Here is a 16,707-nt window from a genome sequence, read left to right as displayed (position 1 = left end):
AGACTATGGAAGACAAAGCTCTCCTTTCAGTTGATAAAATCAGTCAGATAATGGGATTCTGACCTCATTGCACTAATTGCTGGAGAACAACTCTTAAAAAATGGTCCCCTGCCCCCAGTCAGCTGAAGGCTTTTATGATAAGACAATTGGAGGGAATCTGTTGGAATTTAAGGTGGCTGTAGTTTAACTAGGCAAGGACAGAGGTGAGTATCTGTAGGAAGTCATCCTGGGCAGTGTTGGAAACAACACTGTGCTGCAGCTGAGTGCTGAAAGATGCTGTGTGTAGGGAAATGACCTCTTCATTCCTTGTTCTGGGCTGGCTGAGGAAGATTCTGTTTTCTTTTCTTATACTTCCTCAGGAAGCTGTGTGTTTTGGATATTGACTTTGATGATGTTGATTTTTTTAAAAGTAGATGATAAATATCACCCCTTAGATACATAAGAAACTGCAGAAATTCTTATAAGAGCTTCAAATTCTGATTGTTCTCATAAGCACTTTTAATTCTTGTTCCCACAAGTGCAATCAAAATGTATTGATTCTGCATTTAACCTTTAGAACCTGGAAGTTCAATAACATCCTACTGCTGAACTGGACTTCCCCAAGAATAATGGAAAATTAATTTTAGAAGCCAAATAGAAATGCAGCAGGATGGGTGAGGAGTATGTATGTGTCTGTGTGTCATTCTGAAAAGGAACTTTCACTCTAAATATAGTATTACAGATAATACTATATATAATACAGTGTTCTGTAGTATATAGAGAGTAAATACAGTATTTTTCCCCTTTTTTGACACAGCCCAATACTAGTTCTTCCTTCTTGTTTTTTGTGTCTTGAATAAGAACACTGTCACAGTTGTTGTGGTTTTTTCAGGATACACAGGAATGTTTTTTGACGTGAACATTTTTTGTAGACATGGTGTACACAACATGAGACTGCAAGCTTGAAGCCAAGCTGGTGTTCTTTACATGGCTGAGTGTGATTTGACCATTCCTTGCTGTGGTTTGCCTGCTGTGGTTGGAAGAGCTCACCGCTGTCAGACACCTTTCCTCTCCCCGCTCTGTTCTGTGGACAATAGGAGCAATATACCCCCTGAGGTAGCAGAAGCAGTTGCTTCATTTTATTGTCTGTAGGACAGCTGTCAATGCTGATCTGCAAAACCAGGCTGGTGAAGATGCTAAATGCAGCTTAGTGCTTCCCACAGGAGGTTCCTCTTGTGCAGTCCAGGGGAAAATCTGTTTTAGGTAGATATCTAGATATTATTTTCTCTGGAATTGTAATGAACTCCCTAGCCTTAATGAGGAATGTATGGAAACGAATGGCAACTGTAGATATTTAACACTTATATTTATTTATCAAAAATTAGTGTTAAATTTTACTAAGAAATAACATGGTCAAAAACTCATTTGACTTCATGTGTCAAAATTTGATCACAGTTGAGAAAATAATTCCTTGAAATCTATCTTGTCATGTGGATCACAATTCACTTCCTATGAAAAGCAGTTGAGTTAAAAAGGGAACAATAATTCCTCCAGTAAGTCCCCCTAGAGTTGGAAAGAAACACTGGGAAACTATTCTGGTTTGGATTTCAAGAACGTGTAGGAGCTCTGGCCCTAGTCTGAGTTGAGGTGTAGAAATGGAAAGAGTGTTAACCTGCAAGAAACCTGCCCTTGGGAACTTGCATTATTTTAAGGTAGAATACTAATTTCTGTTGTTTGAAGCTTTTCAAATGTGAGCTGGAACTGTCTTCTCAAGCCTGTGGGTGGCTTCAGTGCTGCTGCTGGCAGCAGCTTTTTCACCTGCAGTGCAGGTAAACTGAGCAGTGCTGTTTGCAACATCACTGCATTGCTCAGTTCAGTAGCCAGTGTTTTGTTAGGTTGTTTTTTTCCTTCCGGATGCTTGAAAGGAAAACATATGTGTGCATGTGCACACATACCCTGATGTGTGAAAAGGTAAAAGCCATGGTATTAAAAACAAAAAACAAAAAAAAAACAAAAAAACAAACAAAAAAACCACAAACAAACAAAAAAAAACCCCAAATAACTTCTTTATTGAGAAGAAGAAATACGTTGAGAAGTGGAAGAAAAAAAGTCTGTTGTTTGAAGGATCCTTATGATCACACAAGGGGAGCTTTCTGAAAAGATGTTTACTTTGAAATGTTTATTTCTCAGGGCAATTCCAAAGATGAAAGAGTTGAACAAGATTTGATGTTCCCAAGATTTTTGGCAAATGATAAGTTTCGTAACTTCTATATTTATGAATTGCAACATCATGTATGACTCTGTCCTTTAAATAGTAATAAATAACCCAACCCACAAACACATACATTTGCCATATACAGAGCTGGGAATACTAATTGTCTCTAAAAAGGTGTTTAGGGTGAGCTTAAGGTAACTCTACACTTTATTAAAGCAAAAGCATAAAATAAATTACTGAAGTTATGATACTGTCATTCTTGCTATTCTTTTTATTCTTAATTTATGTGCTCACTTCTGGGCTCCTCAGGACAAAGACAAGGAGCTGCTGGAGAGGGTTTAGCATTGGCCACAAAGATGATGAAGGGGCTGGAGCATCTCTGGAGAAGAGAAGACTGAGAAGGGAATCTCATTAATTCATGTAAATAATCGCCCAGGCAGGTGCCAGTTGAGGGTGCCAGACTTCTCAGTGATGCCCAGAGACAGGCTGAGGAACAATGGCCATAAACTAAAACAAAAGTTTCACTTCAGCATGAAGAACTTCACATTGAGGCTGGCAGAGCACAGAGAGAGCTGTCTGGGGTGGTCATGGAGTCTCTCTCTGGAGACATTCCAAACCCACCTGGACATGTTCCTGTGTCACCTGCTCCAGCTGACCCTGCCTGGGCAGGGGGCTGGACTGGATGATTTCCAGAGAAGCCTTCCATCCTTAAAAATTACATGGTTCTGTGATGTAAAGTCATTGGTGATATAGGAGTTTGCAATGTTGTCCACTTGCATTTCAAAGGTATTAAAGGGTCTCTGTTAAATTATTATAACATCTAGACTGGGGCATTTTAGTGTTCTCCTGTATTCCTAGTTTCTGGGCGTTAGGCTGTATATATTTCTCAGTTCCTGCTGAGTCACCTTGATTTCCCTTAAATTAGTAGTGGATAGCATGAAAAATAGAACACTTTGAGCAGTGCCTGAGAGCAGCATCACAACAGGGACCTCAGCTGATGGTAGCACAGGCTCATTCTTCTGCCTCAGTTGTCAGTGCTAAGTAGGGTGTGTACCTTCACAGGTCTTCTTCAAACTTCCCTTGGTCTTTTGTGAGTGATGCAGTTCTTTACAGATTAGAAACTAACTCAAGTAAGCAGATTGTGTCAAAGCCAACACTCACCTCAGACTGCCTTTGAACTGTTTTCACCGTTCTTGATTGGACTGTTTGGGCATGCAGAAAGAATGAAAGTAACCTATTACTTGCTTTGCTGTGTAACTAATGGATATTTGATGTTTCCAAGTCTTGTGCATTTGAAATGGATGTATTAGTAAAATCTAGGGGAGGTGATAGCAATAGTGTGAGCAAAAAAATGGAGAACAAAGTGGAAAAGACTGAGCTTCTGCAGAAAGGAGAAAGGCTTTAAAAATTGCATCTTAAATCTGACTGAGTGTGTGCCCTGTCCAGGTTTAGAAAGGCTGGTGGGTTTGTGAGGTTGGTTTGGGTTTTTTTGTGAAGCAGAAAGTCTTCTCGCAGTTCTCAGAAGCATGTTACACAGGCAATTCCTTTACTCGTGGCTTAGCTGTTATCTTGCCTTGCTCCACCTCTGGGTTTGCCGGTTCTCCTGGGAGCAGTGCTGAGCTGGTTAAACTGGGTTTTATCGGTTTGTGCCATATCCAGAGCCACTGGTGGCGTTTGCCCTGTGCGCTGAGCTCCAGCAGGGAGGCACAAGGGCTCAGCATGGAAATCAGGCACCCTGTCAGCCGAGGAGCTCAGACCCTGCTGCTGACACGGGGCTGGACCTCGGGAGCGCTGCCAGCACAAGTGCAGTGAATGAGCACGGTTAACTTCTGAGAGTTGCAGGTAGAAATGAGGCAGCCTATTTCCATTACAATGTGAATTACAACTTTTGCAGTCCTTCTTTGGATTCCTGTTGCACCTTCTTCTAGACGGGAGCTACTTAAAGCTTTTTGCTGTAGAAGTTTACTTGCAGAGATAAGTCTTCACTTGTTGATGAGATGTTTTGCCTAAGAAGCTCTTGCCAAAACTAAGACAGAATGAGAACATCAGAAATAAGGAAGGAAATCAGTATTCCTTGACCGTTTAGCAAGCAAAACATTCTGTTTTGTTTCAAAGATGGCTTTGTGTGTGTAAATTGTAACTGTTTTAGTATATATTTGGCCTGAGTTTAAAAAGCTGGAGAGAAATAATCTGCTTCTGGGGTAGAGTTGAATCAATTCGTAATGCAAAGGAGCAACATTTGGTACTGAATTGAGGAGAATTACAGCTGTATGAATGCAGTACATCCCAACTGAGTCGCAACAGCACTCAGAAGTGAACCCTGAAAGAGAAATGAGCAGCAATGTGGCACATCCTAACCCTTGAAATTCAAGCACAAAATGCAGAGGGGAAAAAAGCAGAGCTTTTTGGCATTATGGGAAGAACTTTTGAATCCAGTTGCAAATTTTGATGTTCTGAAATTGGATAAAGTTTTCAGAGATATTGTTTGTGAGAGTAAACACTCCTGCTGTTCCTTGTGATACAGGACTGGCTTAAAAGTTCTGAGTACTTTTTGCTGTAGTGGCTGAGTTACTGTAACTGAAACAAATTGAGAGCAAAGTAGATTTTCAAAAATCCAGCACAGCCAAGTTGCAGAGATGTTTGTGTTCTGATTCTGTTCTTTAATTAGTGGATTGCATGCTTATGAGGGGGGGCTGGTATGGAGCAAAACACTGGACACTCTCTCTGGAAAGGTAGAAAACATGGCAGCAGGATGTTCACAATGCATTTCCTGCTGCCTTCCTGCCTGTTTTCAGGCCTTGGGCTCTGCTGGGTTTTCCTCCCTCATGCTTTTTTTTCCCCTTTCCAAATGTTTGCTTGTCGTGGCACACTAAGCAGTTGCTCTTTTAAGCAGAAATGCAGGTATGTCAATATTGTCCTAATGTTACTGTTTAATCTACTTACCTTAGAGAGGACCTTGTAATTTCTGCAGTGCTACTGTTCACCAAAATAATTAGCCTACACTGAACTGCAGTCCATTAAATGTGACCTGTGTGCATAATACAGTAGCAGTAGGTACTGTAATCTGTTCATGAACTAGTGGTAATCTGGATGCAGTTAAACCAAGCAAAAGGAGAGTGTAAATATAAATACAACTGATTGGACTAGCTACATCTACTGCAGTCTTAACAAGCAACCAAGAGAGCCTATATCACAAATACTGCTTGTAGTCCTTCCCCTGAAACTTCTTTATAATTTCAAACTGTATAATCTGTTTTGCCTGTTCTTCCCCTGCTCCCTTCCACAGGAGCACAGGAAGTTCAGCTGTGACATATAAAGGCAGGAAATGTGTAATGAATGAGCCAGGCCAACTTCTGTAGCTATTCTATATGAATGTTAATATGACTTTTGAATGTAAGTTTCTGTTTGTGGTATTATACAGCTATTGAAAGTGAAGTCTAATCTTTGGGGTTTTTTTTCTTCTTCTTAGAGCACAACAATGGAAGAAACAGCTATATGGGAACAACACACAGTGACTCTTCACAGGGTGAGTTCATACAATTGGCTGTGTGTGCTTAATGCAGGATACTGGTAGTTTTTGAAAACAATAGGAAAAAGCCAGATGTCAGGAAGTAAAAGGAAAGGAAACTGTCATATGCCCTTGTTTAAATTTAGAAGTGTTGTAAAAGCTCCATGTGATGAATAACCATGCTAGAAACAAAGCTTTAGATTGCATCTGTACCTAACTGAAGGGAGGTAGAAGTCTGTGTTCATTCATGGTAGTGCTGTAACTGTGCTTGAAAGTTGTAAAACTTTATTTGCAGGGACATTAAACAATGTGTTGCTTATAAATAAATGAATTCAAAACTGTCTTACTTGCTTGCCACTTTCTTAAACCCCTGGCTGGAAGTAGTGGTTCTGGGTGGTCAGAATGTGTACCCTGCACAAAGGAATGTGTGCTGGGGACCAGAGAACAGCTAGACTGCTTTTGCATTTAAACTGACTTCTCTTGTTTGAGTTACTCCTAAGTTAATTTGAGTTCTGATGCAGCTATCATGAAGCTGTACAAGAGAGTCAGTAAGGAATTAATTGCTCAGGAAAAGTCAGAGAAGGGTAGGATGCCATTTCTGGCAGCAACTTAGAATTAAAGCAGCCATGGAATCGTGGTCCAAATAGCTGCATTCATCCCAAAACCAGGGAGATGTGGAAGAGTTGTCTCAAGGGAGCAAGTTACACCATTTGCCTTCAGTTCATCATAGAATAAAGGTATTTTAAAATTGTGGCTTGGTGGGATGAATGGACCTTCGACAAAAAGGCTGGTCAGATAAAATGTTAATTCTGTCAGACCTGTTAGCTGTTGATTCTAAAAGCTTTAATGTTGTTGATTCAAAGTAACTGTTGGGTAGGTGCCCATGTGTGAAGGGAACAGTTACACTCAGTTTGACCAGAAGGCTGACAAAGTATCCTACCTCTGACTGCAGCCACATGTTGAAAGGAAAGTGCAAGTAAAAGTGAAAATGAGCAGTGATGTTTGTCTAGGCTGCTCTTAAAGCTTCCAGCAATTTTTAGTTTGACAAGTTTTTAAGCAAGAGGTGTTATTTCTATATATAATTAAGTGCCCTTTGTTTTCATCTTGAAACTGTCCAGTCATCCCTGTAATCTGTGTAAACTTCAGGGTTTTTTATTCATATTACTGATTAAATCAATACTGCTTCATAGTCAAAACCAAACAAAAAATGCCATAGTGATACAAGGTTGGCTCGTAGGATTGGTGATAGCTCATTTTCTCTTGAAGGGGACCTTTTCCTGGTCAGTTGGAGCAGTAGTTTCAGTGACACCACAAGTGAGATGTTGAGTCCGTGCACAAAGAAATAATGAAATGCTGAACAAAATTTTAATTAACTGGTAGGAACCAAAGATCTTGGTTTTGGTTGCACTTGCAGTATAGTCAGAAGTTTTTATAGCAATGATGTGAAAGTATGATTTGATTATGATTTTGGTTGTGATCTTTCATGTGCCTAAATTCTGCCAACTCTTGTGGTCAGACTGTTTTGTTACCTGATTAAGTAGCTCTTTCTTAGGTGTTGAAAGCTGACAATATGTACTGTCAATAACTTTAATAGTGTTAATTTAGTCGGTTAAAAACAGTTGTTTCCATCTGCCAGATAACAAAACCAAACCCCATATACCAATATGAAACAAATATGTACTTAGAATTATCCTTAACTCTGGGAGGAGGGTATAATGGTGAATTCCAGCTCTGCTGTCAAAAGACTCATTAGAAAGTTTTTTTGGGGGGAAGTAGAGGCTGGAATTTCTCACCACAAACAAGAGGTTTTGTTGCTTTTCTTTACCTCCCTTCCAGCTCCCTGGGCTGGACTGCTGCTTAACTCTTAGTTGAGACTTAATCTTAACAATCTCAAATTCAGTTAAAGCTTATCAGATAGCTGCAGTTTATCTTCTGTTTAGAGACCTTCTGGGTTTATGTACTTAGCTGCAAAGCACTTGAAGGAGGAATCATACACTTTGTTTATCACATGAGTTTTTTTCCTACTTGGAGCTAAGTCCTGTGTGTTTGTGGTAGATGTGTGTCCTTCCCCCAAAGCACAGAAACCAGGCATGTACCTACCTTTTTGCCTGTCCCTCACTGCAGTACTGTGGGAAAGTAGAATTGTACAACTCTTTTTTTCGTTTGTTTTTTCTACAACATCTGACAGGCGAAGTTCTGATACAAGGATTTTTTTTAATGCAGTTTGACTTAAGGTACATGTTAGTATCTTGTATAATCTGTAGTGATCAACATCTTGCTATTTCCAGACATGTCCAAGAGCTAGGCTCAGTTTTCAGAGAGTTATCAGCAGTTCTGATAATCAATTGTCTCTCAAGATGATGGTAGGCAGCAGGATAAAATGGAAAGTAGGTAGGGTGATTTTTACTGGAAGGTTTCTTATGTGACCTCTTAAATTTTCAGAAGGATTTAGGATTTGATTTTTCAATTGGTAATGTTTCAGAAGACCTTGATTTATCCTATTAGAAACTCTGACTTGTAGGCCCTTTTAACTGCTGTCTATATATGAGACTGCATTGTTTCAGGGCTTCTGGAGGAGAATATCAAAGTATGAAATGTAGTCATCTCCATACTAGTGATTTGTTTTGCAAATCTACTTCTAAAAAGTCATATGGCAAGCAGCAAGATAAAGCTTACAGCGAGTTTCTGCTGCCCTTAGCCTGATGTTTGTATTTCTTACCATGAGTGGAGAATTTAAAAAATATTTTTGTTTATGGTGAAGGAAAGGTAGAGAATATTTAAATGAAGTTTGACGTAAATGTCATTATTATTTCTTTTCTCCCTTTCCTTCCCTACCCAAATATGGTGCAAACTAAGTTCAGGTTGTAAAAATAATGGAAAGCTAAAAGCAGGAGTGTCATGAGAGGGGAATTACTGATTTGAAAGGGGTTTTAGTAACATATTTGTGTAAGCTATTATATATTCTCTTTGACTTTAAAAAATAAAACTGAAAAAAGCCCTCAGCTCTGGTCATGAGTGGACATTTAAGATCCTACTTCATGGCACCGAGTTTCGCTTAATTCTTGCATCCCGGCCATGATTTTGGTTGATCTATCTGGGATGTATTTTGAAAAGAAGCCCATTCATCCTCTAATGAATTAAAGCAGATGTAAAAGAAGCAGTGAGGTGTGCCCTTCCCCAGTCCCCCACACTTAGACCAGCTTTCTGCTTGGCAGCACTATGGACTAACTGCTCAATTCCATTGTTTTAATACTGTTCCTATTCACTACTTGCAGGGAAATCTGAAACATCTTTTTATGACCTCTGTTTTGGGAGGAAATAGGAAACAGGTTGATTTGGGGCAGTAATTAATGTCCAAAAAACTGAACGTCCTGTGTCATGCAGCCACATGCAGACTGCCGTGTTGCCTCTGCTGTCACTGTAAGGTTATGAAACTCCTTGCTAAAGCTGGGTCATGTTTGCTAAAAAGTCTGAAGATGAGAAGGTGAAGTCTGCCAGCATGAAGTGTGTGCTCTGTGAAATAGAGGGGTGAGATTGACCCAAACCTGATCTTTTCCATCCGGTAACTGCTTTTTGCATGGTTGAAAATTGCAGAATAAGTTCTTGAGTAAAATACAGCATTTATTTAGTAATATCCTCAAAATATTTTCTGGGCAGTGATGAAAGAGCTTTCTAGTTTGCAGATCCGTTATATTTAGAAAGCTTATTTCCCACCCTCGCTGCTTCCAGGCAGAAATGTAAGCATCATTGTTGTATCTTGAAATATCTAACAGGAATAACTTTTCAGAGGCATTGACCTTGCTGTAGTGGCAGGTCACCCTAGAGGGAAAAGATTGAAGCAAATTACTTTTGTTAAGATGCAGATGATTTGCAAGTGCTGACAAGGTTTTGATGTATTTAATGGTACAAGTGATCTTGGTATTATTCGGAAGAACTGAGCCTGCAGTCATCCTACCGTGTGCAGCAATCCTGTCAGTTCCTGAGCTGAGCGAGGTCGAGCTGGGTAAGCACCATCATGGGAAAACTCAAAGAAAGTATTGCAGGAAATGATATAGGGGTTTGAGTCAGAGCTGCAGCTCGGTGCTGACTGAAGATTGAGGTCTTGCTGATGACCACCTGAGGTCTAGGCCATAAAAATGCAAATGAGAACTCTAATCTCTAGGAAGAGACTGGGTAGTTACTCCAAAACTCTGCCTTCTAGAAATGTTTTTTTTTTAATCTGTCTTGTAGTACTGGATTGCATTGATTGGTTCATTGATGCTGCTTTCTTTCAAAAACTTGTATTCATCTCATGGGACCTTTTTGTGTTGGGCATGGGGAATGCAAATTGTGACCATTAGATGTTAGAAAGTAAAAATATTTCTCTTGTTACATTATAGGCCCCTGGATTTGGATTTGGTATTGCAATATCTGGAGGAAGAGATAATCCTCACTTTCAGAGTGGTGAGACATCAATAGTTATTTCTGATGTGCTGAAGGGAGGCCCAGCAGAAGGACTGCTACAGTAAGTGCCAGTCTATACCTGGGTTCTGATTCGGGGGCAATAATCTTTGTCAGCAGTAGCTTGACCTCCTAATCGTTTTGGTCTCAAGTTGTCTGTCTTTAATTATTGGTGTAGTAGGTTTGTAATACTGGCAGTTTGCTCAGGGACACCAATATTGAGCGATATTTTCTTCTTAGCATAAAGCATTTATACTGTACATTGTGATATTTTCCTGCAGAGAAAATGACCGTGTTGCAATGGTTAATGGAGTTTCAATGGATAATGTCGAGCATGCATTTGCTGTTCAGCAGCTGAGGAAAAGTGGGAAGAATGCCAAAATCGTAAGTGAATGTCTTGAAGATTTAAAGTTCCATAGTTATAGAGCAGAAGTGGAACAGTGTAATGTCTGCTGTAAAATAGAGGCATGATGCAAAGTATGTGAATAACACCTGTGTGATGTTTCACGTTTGTGATAATCATGGCATTTTTATCAAGTGGGTCACTCAAAATGGTTTTTTTGAAATGTGAATGATGATGATTGCATAGTGTGGCAGGGATAATTCAGACTCCTTTTCTTTATGGGAAAGTACTTCTTAGATTGCCAAATGGTAGCAAGTCAGCTTTGTTTAATATTTGTTGGCTTTGTTGGATGCACTTTTACTCAGTTTTTTAAAGGCTGGTGTATGGTAAAGGACAAGCTGTTCGGGCACTAACACAGTTCTTTTTGTGCTCACTAAACAGTTTGCCAAAATAAGGTATAATTACCTTAATTCCTATAATTTTGTAGGCTTATTCTAAGTGGTTGGTTTTTGAACTTTTGCAAAACAGAACAGGTCATCACCAAAGGGTAGTAATCCAGCTTTCTGTAGAAGTTTGGGGGTTATGTTACAAAAAATACACAATGTTTAGAAGTTTCTTAATTAATGAAAACAGACTTCTAGGGCTCGTAGAAAAGCTTTTCTGCTGACAGACTTTTAGTGCATATGTGTGCTTTAATGCAGTTGCAAAAAACGTGTAACGTTTTGCATTTGTAGATTTGGCAGCAGCTCTTTAAAGCTTACAGAAAGCAATGTGTGGCAAGCTGTGCGGGGCTTTCAGTATCTTATGTATTTGGTGTGTAGATTTATGTTAGAAAAAAGTAATTAATGAAAACTTTATGGTAGAACTTGGTTTGGTTCTGTACTACATAGCAAACAAATCCCTGAAGGAGGCCTGGCTCATATTCTGGAGTCTAAGTTGTACAAACCAACTTTGAACTTCCAGAGAGACTGCTCCCCTTCCTCCATCGCTTGCATAAACGTTTCTTTGGAAGACTGGGAGACTTCAAAGTTGAGGAGAATTACTGTCAATAGCATACTGAGTATACACTAGATTACATGTTAGCAAAAAAGGGTTTTAGCAGTGCCAGTAACTGATTTTGTGGTTTTAAGCAAAGAAGGAATTCAAATCTGCAGCTCTGAAGACAGAACATTGTGTTGTGCTGTGCTGCAAAGGCTGTTGATTGTTACCCTTTTTCCACTTGTACAAAAACATTAAAAAGGACTAAAATAACTGTAAAAACAGGTTTCTGGTAATCTGTATTGATAAGTCTCCTGTATTAATTTGATATAATTTTATAATGAGGATGCAACAATTCAGGGCGTTCGAGAATACATCCGCGTGTTTTGAATGCTGGGATTAGCTTGGCTTCTGACATTTAGTAGCACCATTAGCATTACACAGCCAGAGGCTGATTCCTGCTCTTGGCTTGTAGACCATCCGAAGGATGAAGAAAATTCAGATTCCAGTGACTCGACCAGACCCTGAACCCGTGTCTGAAAACGAGGATGACAGCTATGATGAAGAGCTGCGGGATCCAAGGAGCAGCCGTGGTGGTCCCAGTGCCAGCAGGAGGCACGAGAAGAGCTGGGTCAGAGATCGCAGCGCCAGCAGGGAGAGGAGTTTGTCTCCCAGGTCAGACAGGAGGTCTGTCACCTCCAGCCAGCCTGCAAAACCCACCAAAGTCACACTGGTGAAATCCAGGAAAAATGAAGGTAACTTGTGGGTACAGCTCTTGCTAAAACTTCTGCTGGTTTTTAAAGGCCAGCTGCTTCACTCAGTATTGTGTTAAAGGCTGTGTATGCTGAATGAATATTGCTGTTACCAGTTTGCCCATTTTACCAGTAGCTGGCTCAAAACTTAAAAAGTGCTATTGTATTTCTTCTGATGTTATTTTTCATATTCCAAAATCTACGTGCTTAGTTAAGGGTTAAGTATTATATAGTGTAAGCAAATCCCAACTGCAGCCAGCATCTGGTACTTAGCAGCTACATACCTACACTTCAGCTGAGTCTTTAGTGGGTGTCTTGTTTGGAAGAGGAAAAATTGTAGATAGCATCTAAATTAAGCTATTGAACAACAGCTCTGATTATAGGCAGTGTTGGAAAAATAGACTGATCTAATGGTAAAGCTATAGCAAATTCTGCTATAGCCCATTGTTCACTCTCCTCTTCATATTGCCTGTGTAAATGCTGTTGTAAATTTCTAGATACCTCACTCTTTCTACTGTAACTTCATCAGTTTTCTCTTTTCTTTTATCATAAAGAGTATGGTCTGCGGTTGGCAAGTCACATATTTGTAAAAGAAATATCACAGGATAGCCTGGCAGCAAGAGATGGCAATATCCAGGAGGGAGATGTTGTACTGAAGGTACAGTATGTGGTGGTGGTGATTGTTTAAAGGCAAAACTCACTGATACAACTCTGCCTAGAACTGGCCATGTCAGTAACATGATTAGAGTTTTAATAGAAGGTGTGTCACTTTTCATTAAATCATTTCAAAGATCAAATTTAATATGAATCAACTTCTCAAAGGAAAGGAAAATTACTAAACCTTTTTGGCATCATTCCCTAAGTGTTATTCAGACAAATAATGCCCGCTGTAAATACATAATAAAGGCTGTTTGAAAAAGTATTACACTTTGCTTAGTTATAAGTAAAATGTTGTGGAACTGTGCTATTGTGCAACACTAAAACTTGCCTTCAGGTAAATTTGTTTGGTTGGGTTTTTTAGAACTCAGTATACCTGGGGTTAATTTTTTGTGCCCCATCCCTGGCAGTGTCCAAGGCAAGTGGATGGGGCTTTAAGCGTCCTGGTTAGGTGGGAGGTGTCCCTGGCCATGGCAAGGTGGTTGGAACTGGATGGTCTTTGAGGGCGCTTCCAGCTGAGGCCATTCTGTGATTTTTAATTCATACTAACAGTTCTTATTTCAAGGTAGTGCTGTGGATGTGTTGGTGCAGAAAAATGGCCAATTCTTTGCTCTGTTGAGTATAGCAGTGCCGGTTCAAAAAACCTAACTAATCTTTTACATATTTTATATTAGTGCTAGAGGCTTTGGCATTGAAAGTTGAACATCATTCTCTATATTATGCAATATTTTGGATGAGCCCAATGGTTTTCCATTGTATTATGGTAATTTGATAAATATTTTAACTATTTCTAAATATCATCAGACAGAACACCACTCTTTTTGCTGGAGATTCTCTGGGGTTTTTTTAGTAAGTTTATATCTGTTCTTTTTTCCCGCTCTATTCCAGATAAATGGCACGGTGACGGAAAATATGTCCTTAGCAGATGCCAAAACATTAATAGAAAGGTCAAAAGGCAAATTGAAGATGGTTGTTCAGCGAGATGAACGAGCCACACTGTTGAATGTCCCTGATCTTTCTGACAGTATTCATTCTGCTAATGCTTCAGAAAGAGATGGTGAGTATAAAAATTTGATATCTAAAGAGGAAAAAACTCCCTGTGTTGTCAATATGAGAAATACCTAAGTGGGATGAGAGGGTGGGGAGGAGGAGTTAGGAGTAAGATTGTAATATGGGTAAATTTTTGTTTGGATGTGATTGAAATCCACACCTTCAAAAACCACACTTCAAAAAAGTGGAGAAAATGGTACAGTCCCTATTCTCGTGGCTTCTTTCAGGAATATTAAGTTTGGTTTTTATGTAATAATAAGCATAGATTTAACATCTTCATAAAAATTCTCTGCAAAAGCTTATTCCCATTTAAACAGGTCATGCCGCCATTTAAATTGCAGTCATTTCATGAAAAAACAACTTTTATTTAACAGACATTTCAGAAATTCAGTCGCTGGCATCAGATCATTCCAACCGATCACATGACAGGCCCCGCCGCAGTCGTTCACGATCTCCTGACCAGAGGTCAGAGCCTTCAGACCATTCCAGACATTCTCCACAGCAGCCCAGCAACGGCAGGTGATGGCAGCATTGTATTATTTTTAAATCGACTATTTAATGTAACATATAAGTTGCAGGAGTGCTTGGATTTATGTGGTGTAACAAATGTGAAGCAGAGCTGTGGAAGCAGCAGTATGACATTCTTTGTCTCAAGAGATGCAGATAATAATGATCCAAATATTTTGGACTTGAGGAGAAGCTGAACCTTTCTTTAGCGTTACATCTTTTTTAAGCAATCATAGAGCATGGTTGTATGAATGACAATGCAAGTTTGATAGCAATGTATAGTACTGAAAAATGTATAGTTGTATTTTGGTTTTAGAAAGCAGCCGCAAGGAGATTTGAGATGACCTGTAGTAGCACAGTTCTTATTGCATGTCTAGCCTGGGTAAGCTTGTTGAAATCTTACTTTGTTTAGGCACAGGGATTATCTTATGTTACTCAATACATTTAGTTCCACAAAACAAGGCGTATTGCCCAGCAGGTTTTGCATTTACACTCTTACTTTTTAATATTTGAACTTGGTAATGGAATATTGGCTATAATTCTTCAGTATGTAAGTCTAATCTCATTCAGAGACAAGTAATGTACTGTATGGTTTGGAATTTCTTCTCCTGCCATATGAAATTTTAGTCCTGAATAACAAATCTGCCCAGTTTTGCATTTCCACAGCTTGGAAATAGACTTCTAATTTATTGAAATAGTATTTCAGTGTTGGATTTCAAATTCTACTCAATATTTGAAAGAGAAAACTTTCTCTTCTGACTGTTCGTAATACGATAGAGCAGAAATTAGAACTGATCTGTGCAGATTCCAAATTCAGAGCCTCTATCTGAAGATTTTTAGATGCTGTTCAGAACCTCTGAAATGAACAAATTGCAGCTGGCTGTTTCATTAAAGATATACCTGATTGCTTATTAATAAAATTGGTTTGCCCAAGGGGAAAATAACACACCTTCAAGGCTTTTAGGGTCTTTAAAAGACCAATACAGCTGCAAAAGAGATTGTGCCTGCATGTACACCTGCTTGGGGTTATGGGTTACAGACACTTTTGCTTCTTTAGTGTGCGTTGTTCAGAGGGACCACAAGGCATGAAAGTTTTCAAGCAGGAACCACATTAATGGAAAAAATTCTTAAAAGTAGAGTCCCAGAGGCAGAGCTTTGATTGTGAAGGTTGTGAGATCTGTCATATTTCTAAACTGTATGTCTTGACATGCATTTCTAGTGCAGTCTCATAGGGCTTGTGGAGGGAGGATGAAAAAAAACCTATTAGAACTGGAACTATGACTGACTTAGCCCGGTGTTAGTGCTTTCCTGTCCTACTGCAGTGGTTTGGGTAGGTGGTCACTTCCTCCCTGCAGACCAAACTGGTGGAAGAACCAAATGCTCCCCGAGAGGGAACTTTGAAGTTATCTCAGCTCCGAATGCATCCGTTCTATCTTCTTTATGAGCAAGAGCTACTTTGGCATGGCTTGACTTCCCGTGCGACATGTCCCTTTCAAGATCAGACAATCTGGGCCCTGAGCCATGTAAAGAAAAACATGCTGAGAGCGACTTCTCTTTGTAATGGTTGTTTGTGCAAGTTTCAATCTACTGTAAGATCAAATTCGTTGTTAACTATTTACTCTTTTTTGGATTCGGTGGAAAATCTGGAGGAAGAAAAAGGCTTGAGAAAGGGCTGAGGAAGAAACGTGCAGAAAGTTTTCCAGCTAAGCTCGAGGAGGATGTTAGAAATGTCTTGAAGATAATGAGTCTTTATTTAGACACTGTTCTGCCAAGTGGTTGTATGTTAATGAGGAGGGAAATTCCAGGGGAATCCTCTTAGTCCTTTCATACAAGCTTAAGTACAGACTGACATTTCTGTGTGTGCACCGGAGTACAGCGATTTGCTAACAGATCTGCCTCAGTATTACTTTGGGGCCTGGCAGGGTGTTCCATGTTGTCCACCTTTCAGTATTCCTCACTGGTATGTAAATCAGGCTGCTTGCAATGTTCCTGGATATAGGGTTTCCATAACAATTGCTGTGTGGTCATTCTATCAAAGCATTAAATAGCACTTTAGTTTTCTTTAGTCTGAAGAAAGTTCACAGCTGTTCTCTCTAACAGTCTTTTAAAAACTCAAATTCTAAAACATTTCTCTCTACTTACTAACAGAAAGGGCTAACTGTGCTTCGTATAACCTATAAAGAGTTGTAGTTAAGAAATTAGAGTGAGCAAAAGAAGTCTCTCCACCTAAGCAGGAGAGTACCACAGGACAGGTACCACATATCCTCTCTTAGCTGTC

General features: G+C 39.5%; 1 protein-coding gene across 11 annotated transcripts in view; it reads left to right on the top strand.

The window, feature by feature from the left end:
- Positions 1 to 16,707, top strand: part of TJP1 (tight junction protein 1) — a 159,296-nt gene that overhangs the window by 112,252 nt on the left and 30,337 nt on the right. For all 11 annotated transcript variants that reach the window (XM_040077648.1, XM_040077649.2, XM_040077647.2 and 8 more), the window contains 7 exons: positions 5,664 to 5,720; positions 10,082 to 10,206; positions 10,424 to 10,526; positions 11,939 to 12,218; positions 12,770 to 12,873; positions 13,761 to 13,929; positions 14,297 to 14,441. In XM_040077648.1, coding sequence (XP_039933582.1) covers positions 5,664 to 5,720; positions 10,082 to 10,206; positions 10,424 to 10,526; positions 11,939 to 12,218; positions 12,770 to 12,873; positions 13,761 to 13,929; positions 14,297 to 14,441 — 983 coding nt within the window. The remainder of the gene's footprint in view (positions 1 to 5,663; positions 5,721 to 10,081; positions 10,207 to 10,423; positions 10,527 to 11,938; positions 12,219 to 12,769; positions 12,874 to 13,760; positions 13,930 to 14,296; positions 14,442 to 16,707) is intronic.

The sequence above is a fragment of the Hirundo rustica genome, chromosome 13, assembly GCF_015227805.2.
Source record: "Hirundo rustica isolate bHirRus1 chromosome 13, bHirRus1.pri.v3, whole genome shotgun sequence".
Classification (NCBI taxonomy): Eukaryota; Metazoa; Chordata; class Aves; order Passeriformes; family Hirundinidae; genus Hirundo; species Hirundo rustica.
The sequence above is the reverse complement of the archived record's forward strand: the minus strand, read 5'-3'. Positions and strand labels throughout refer to the sequence as shown.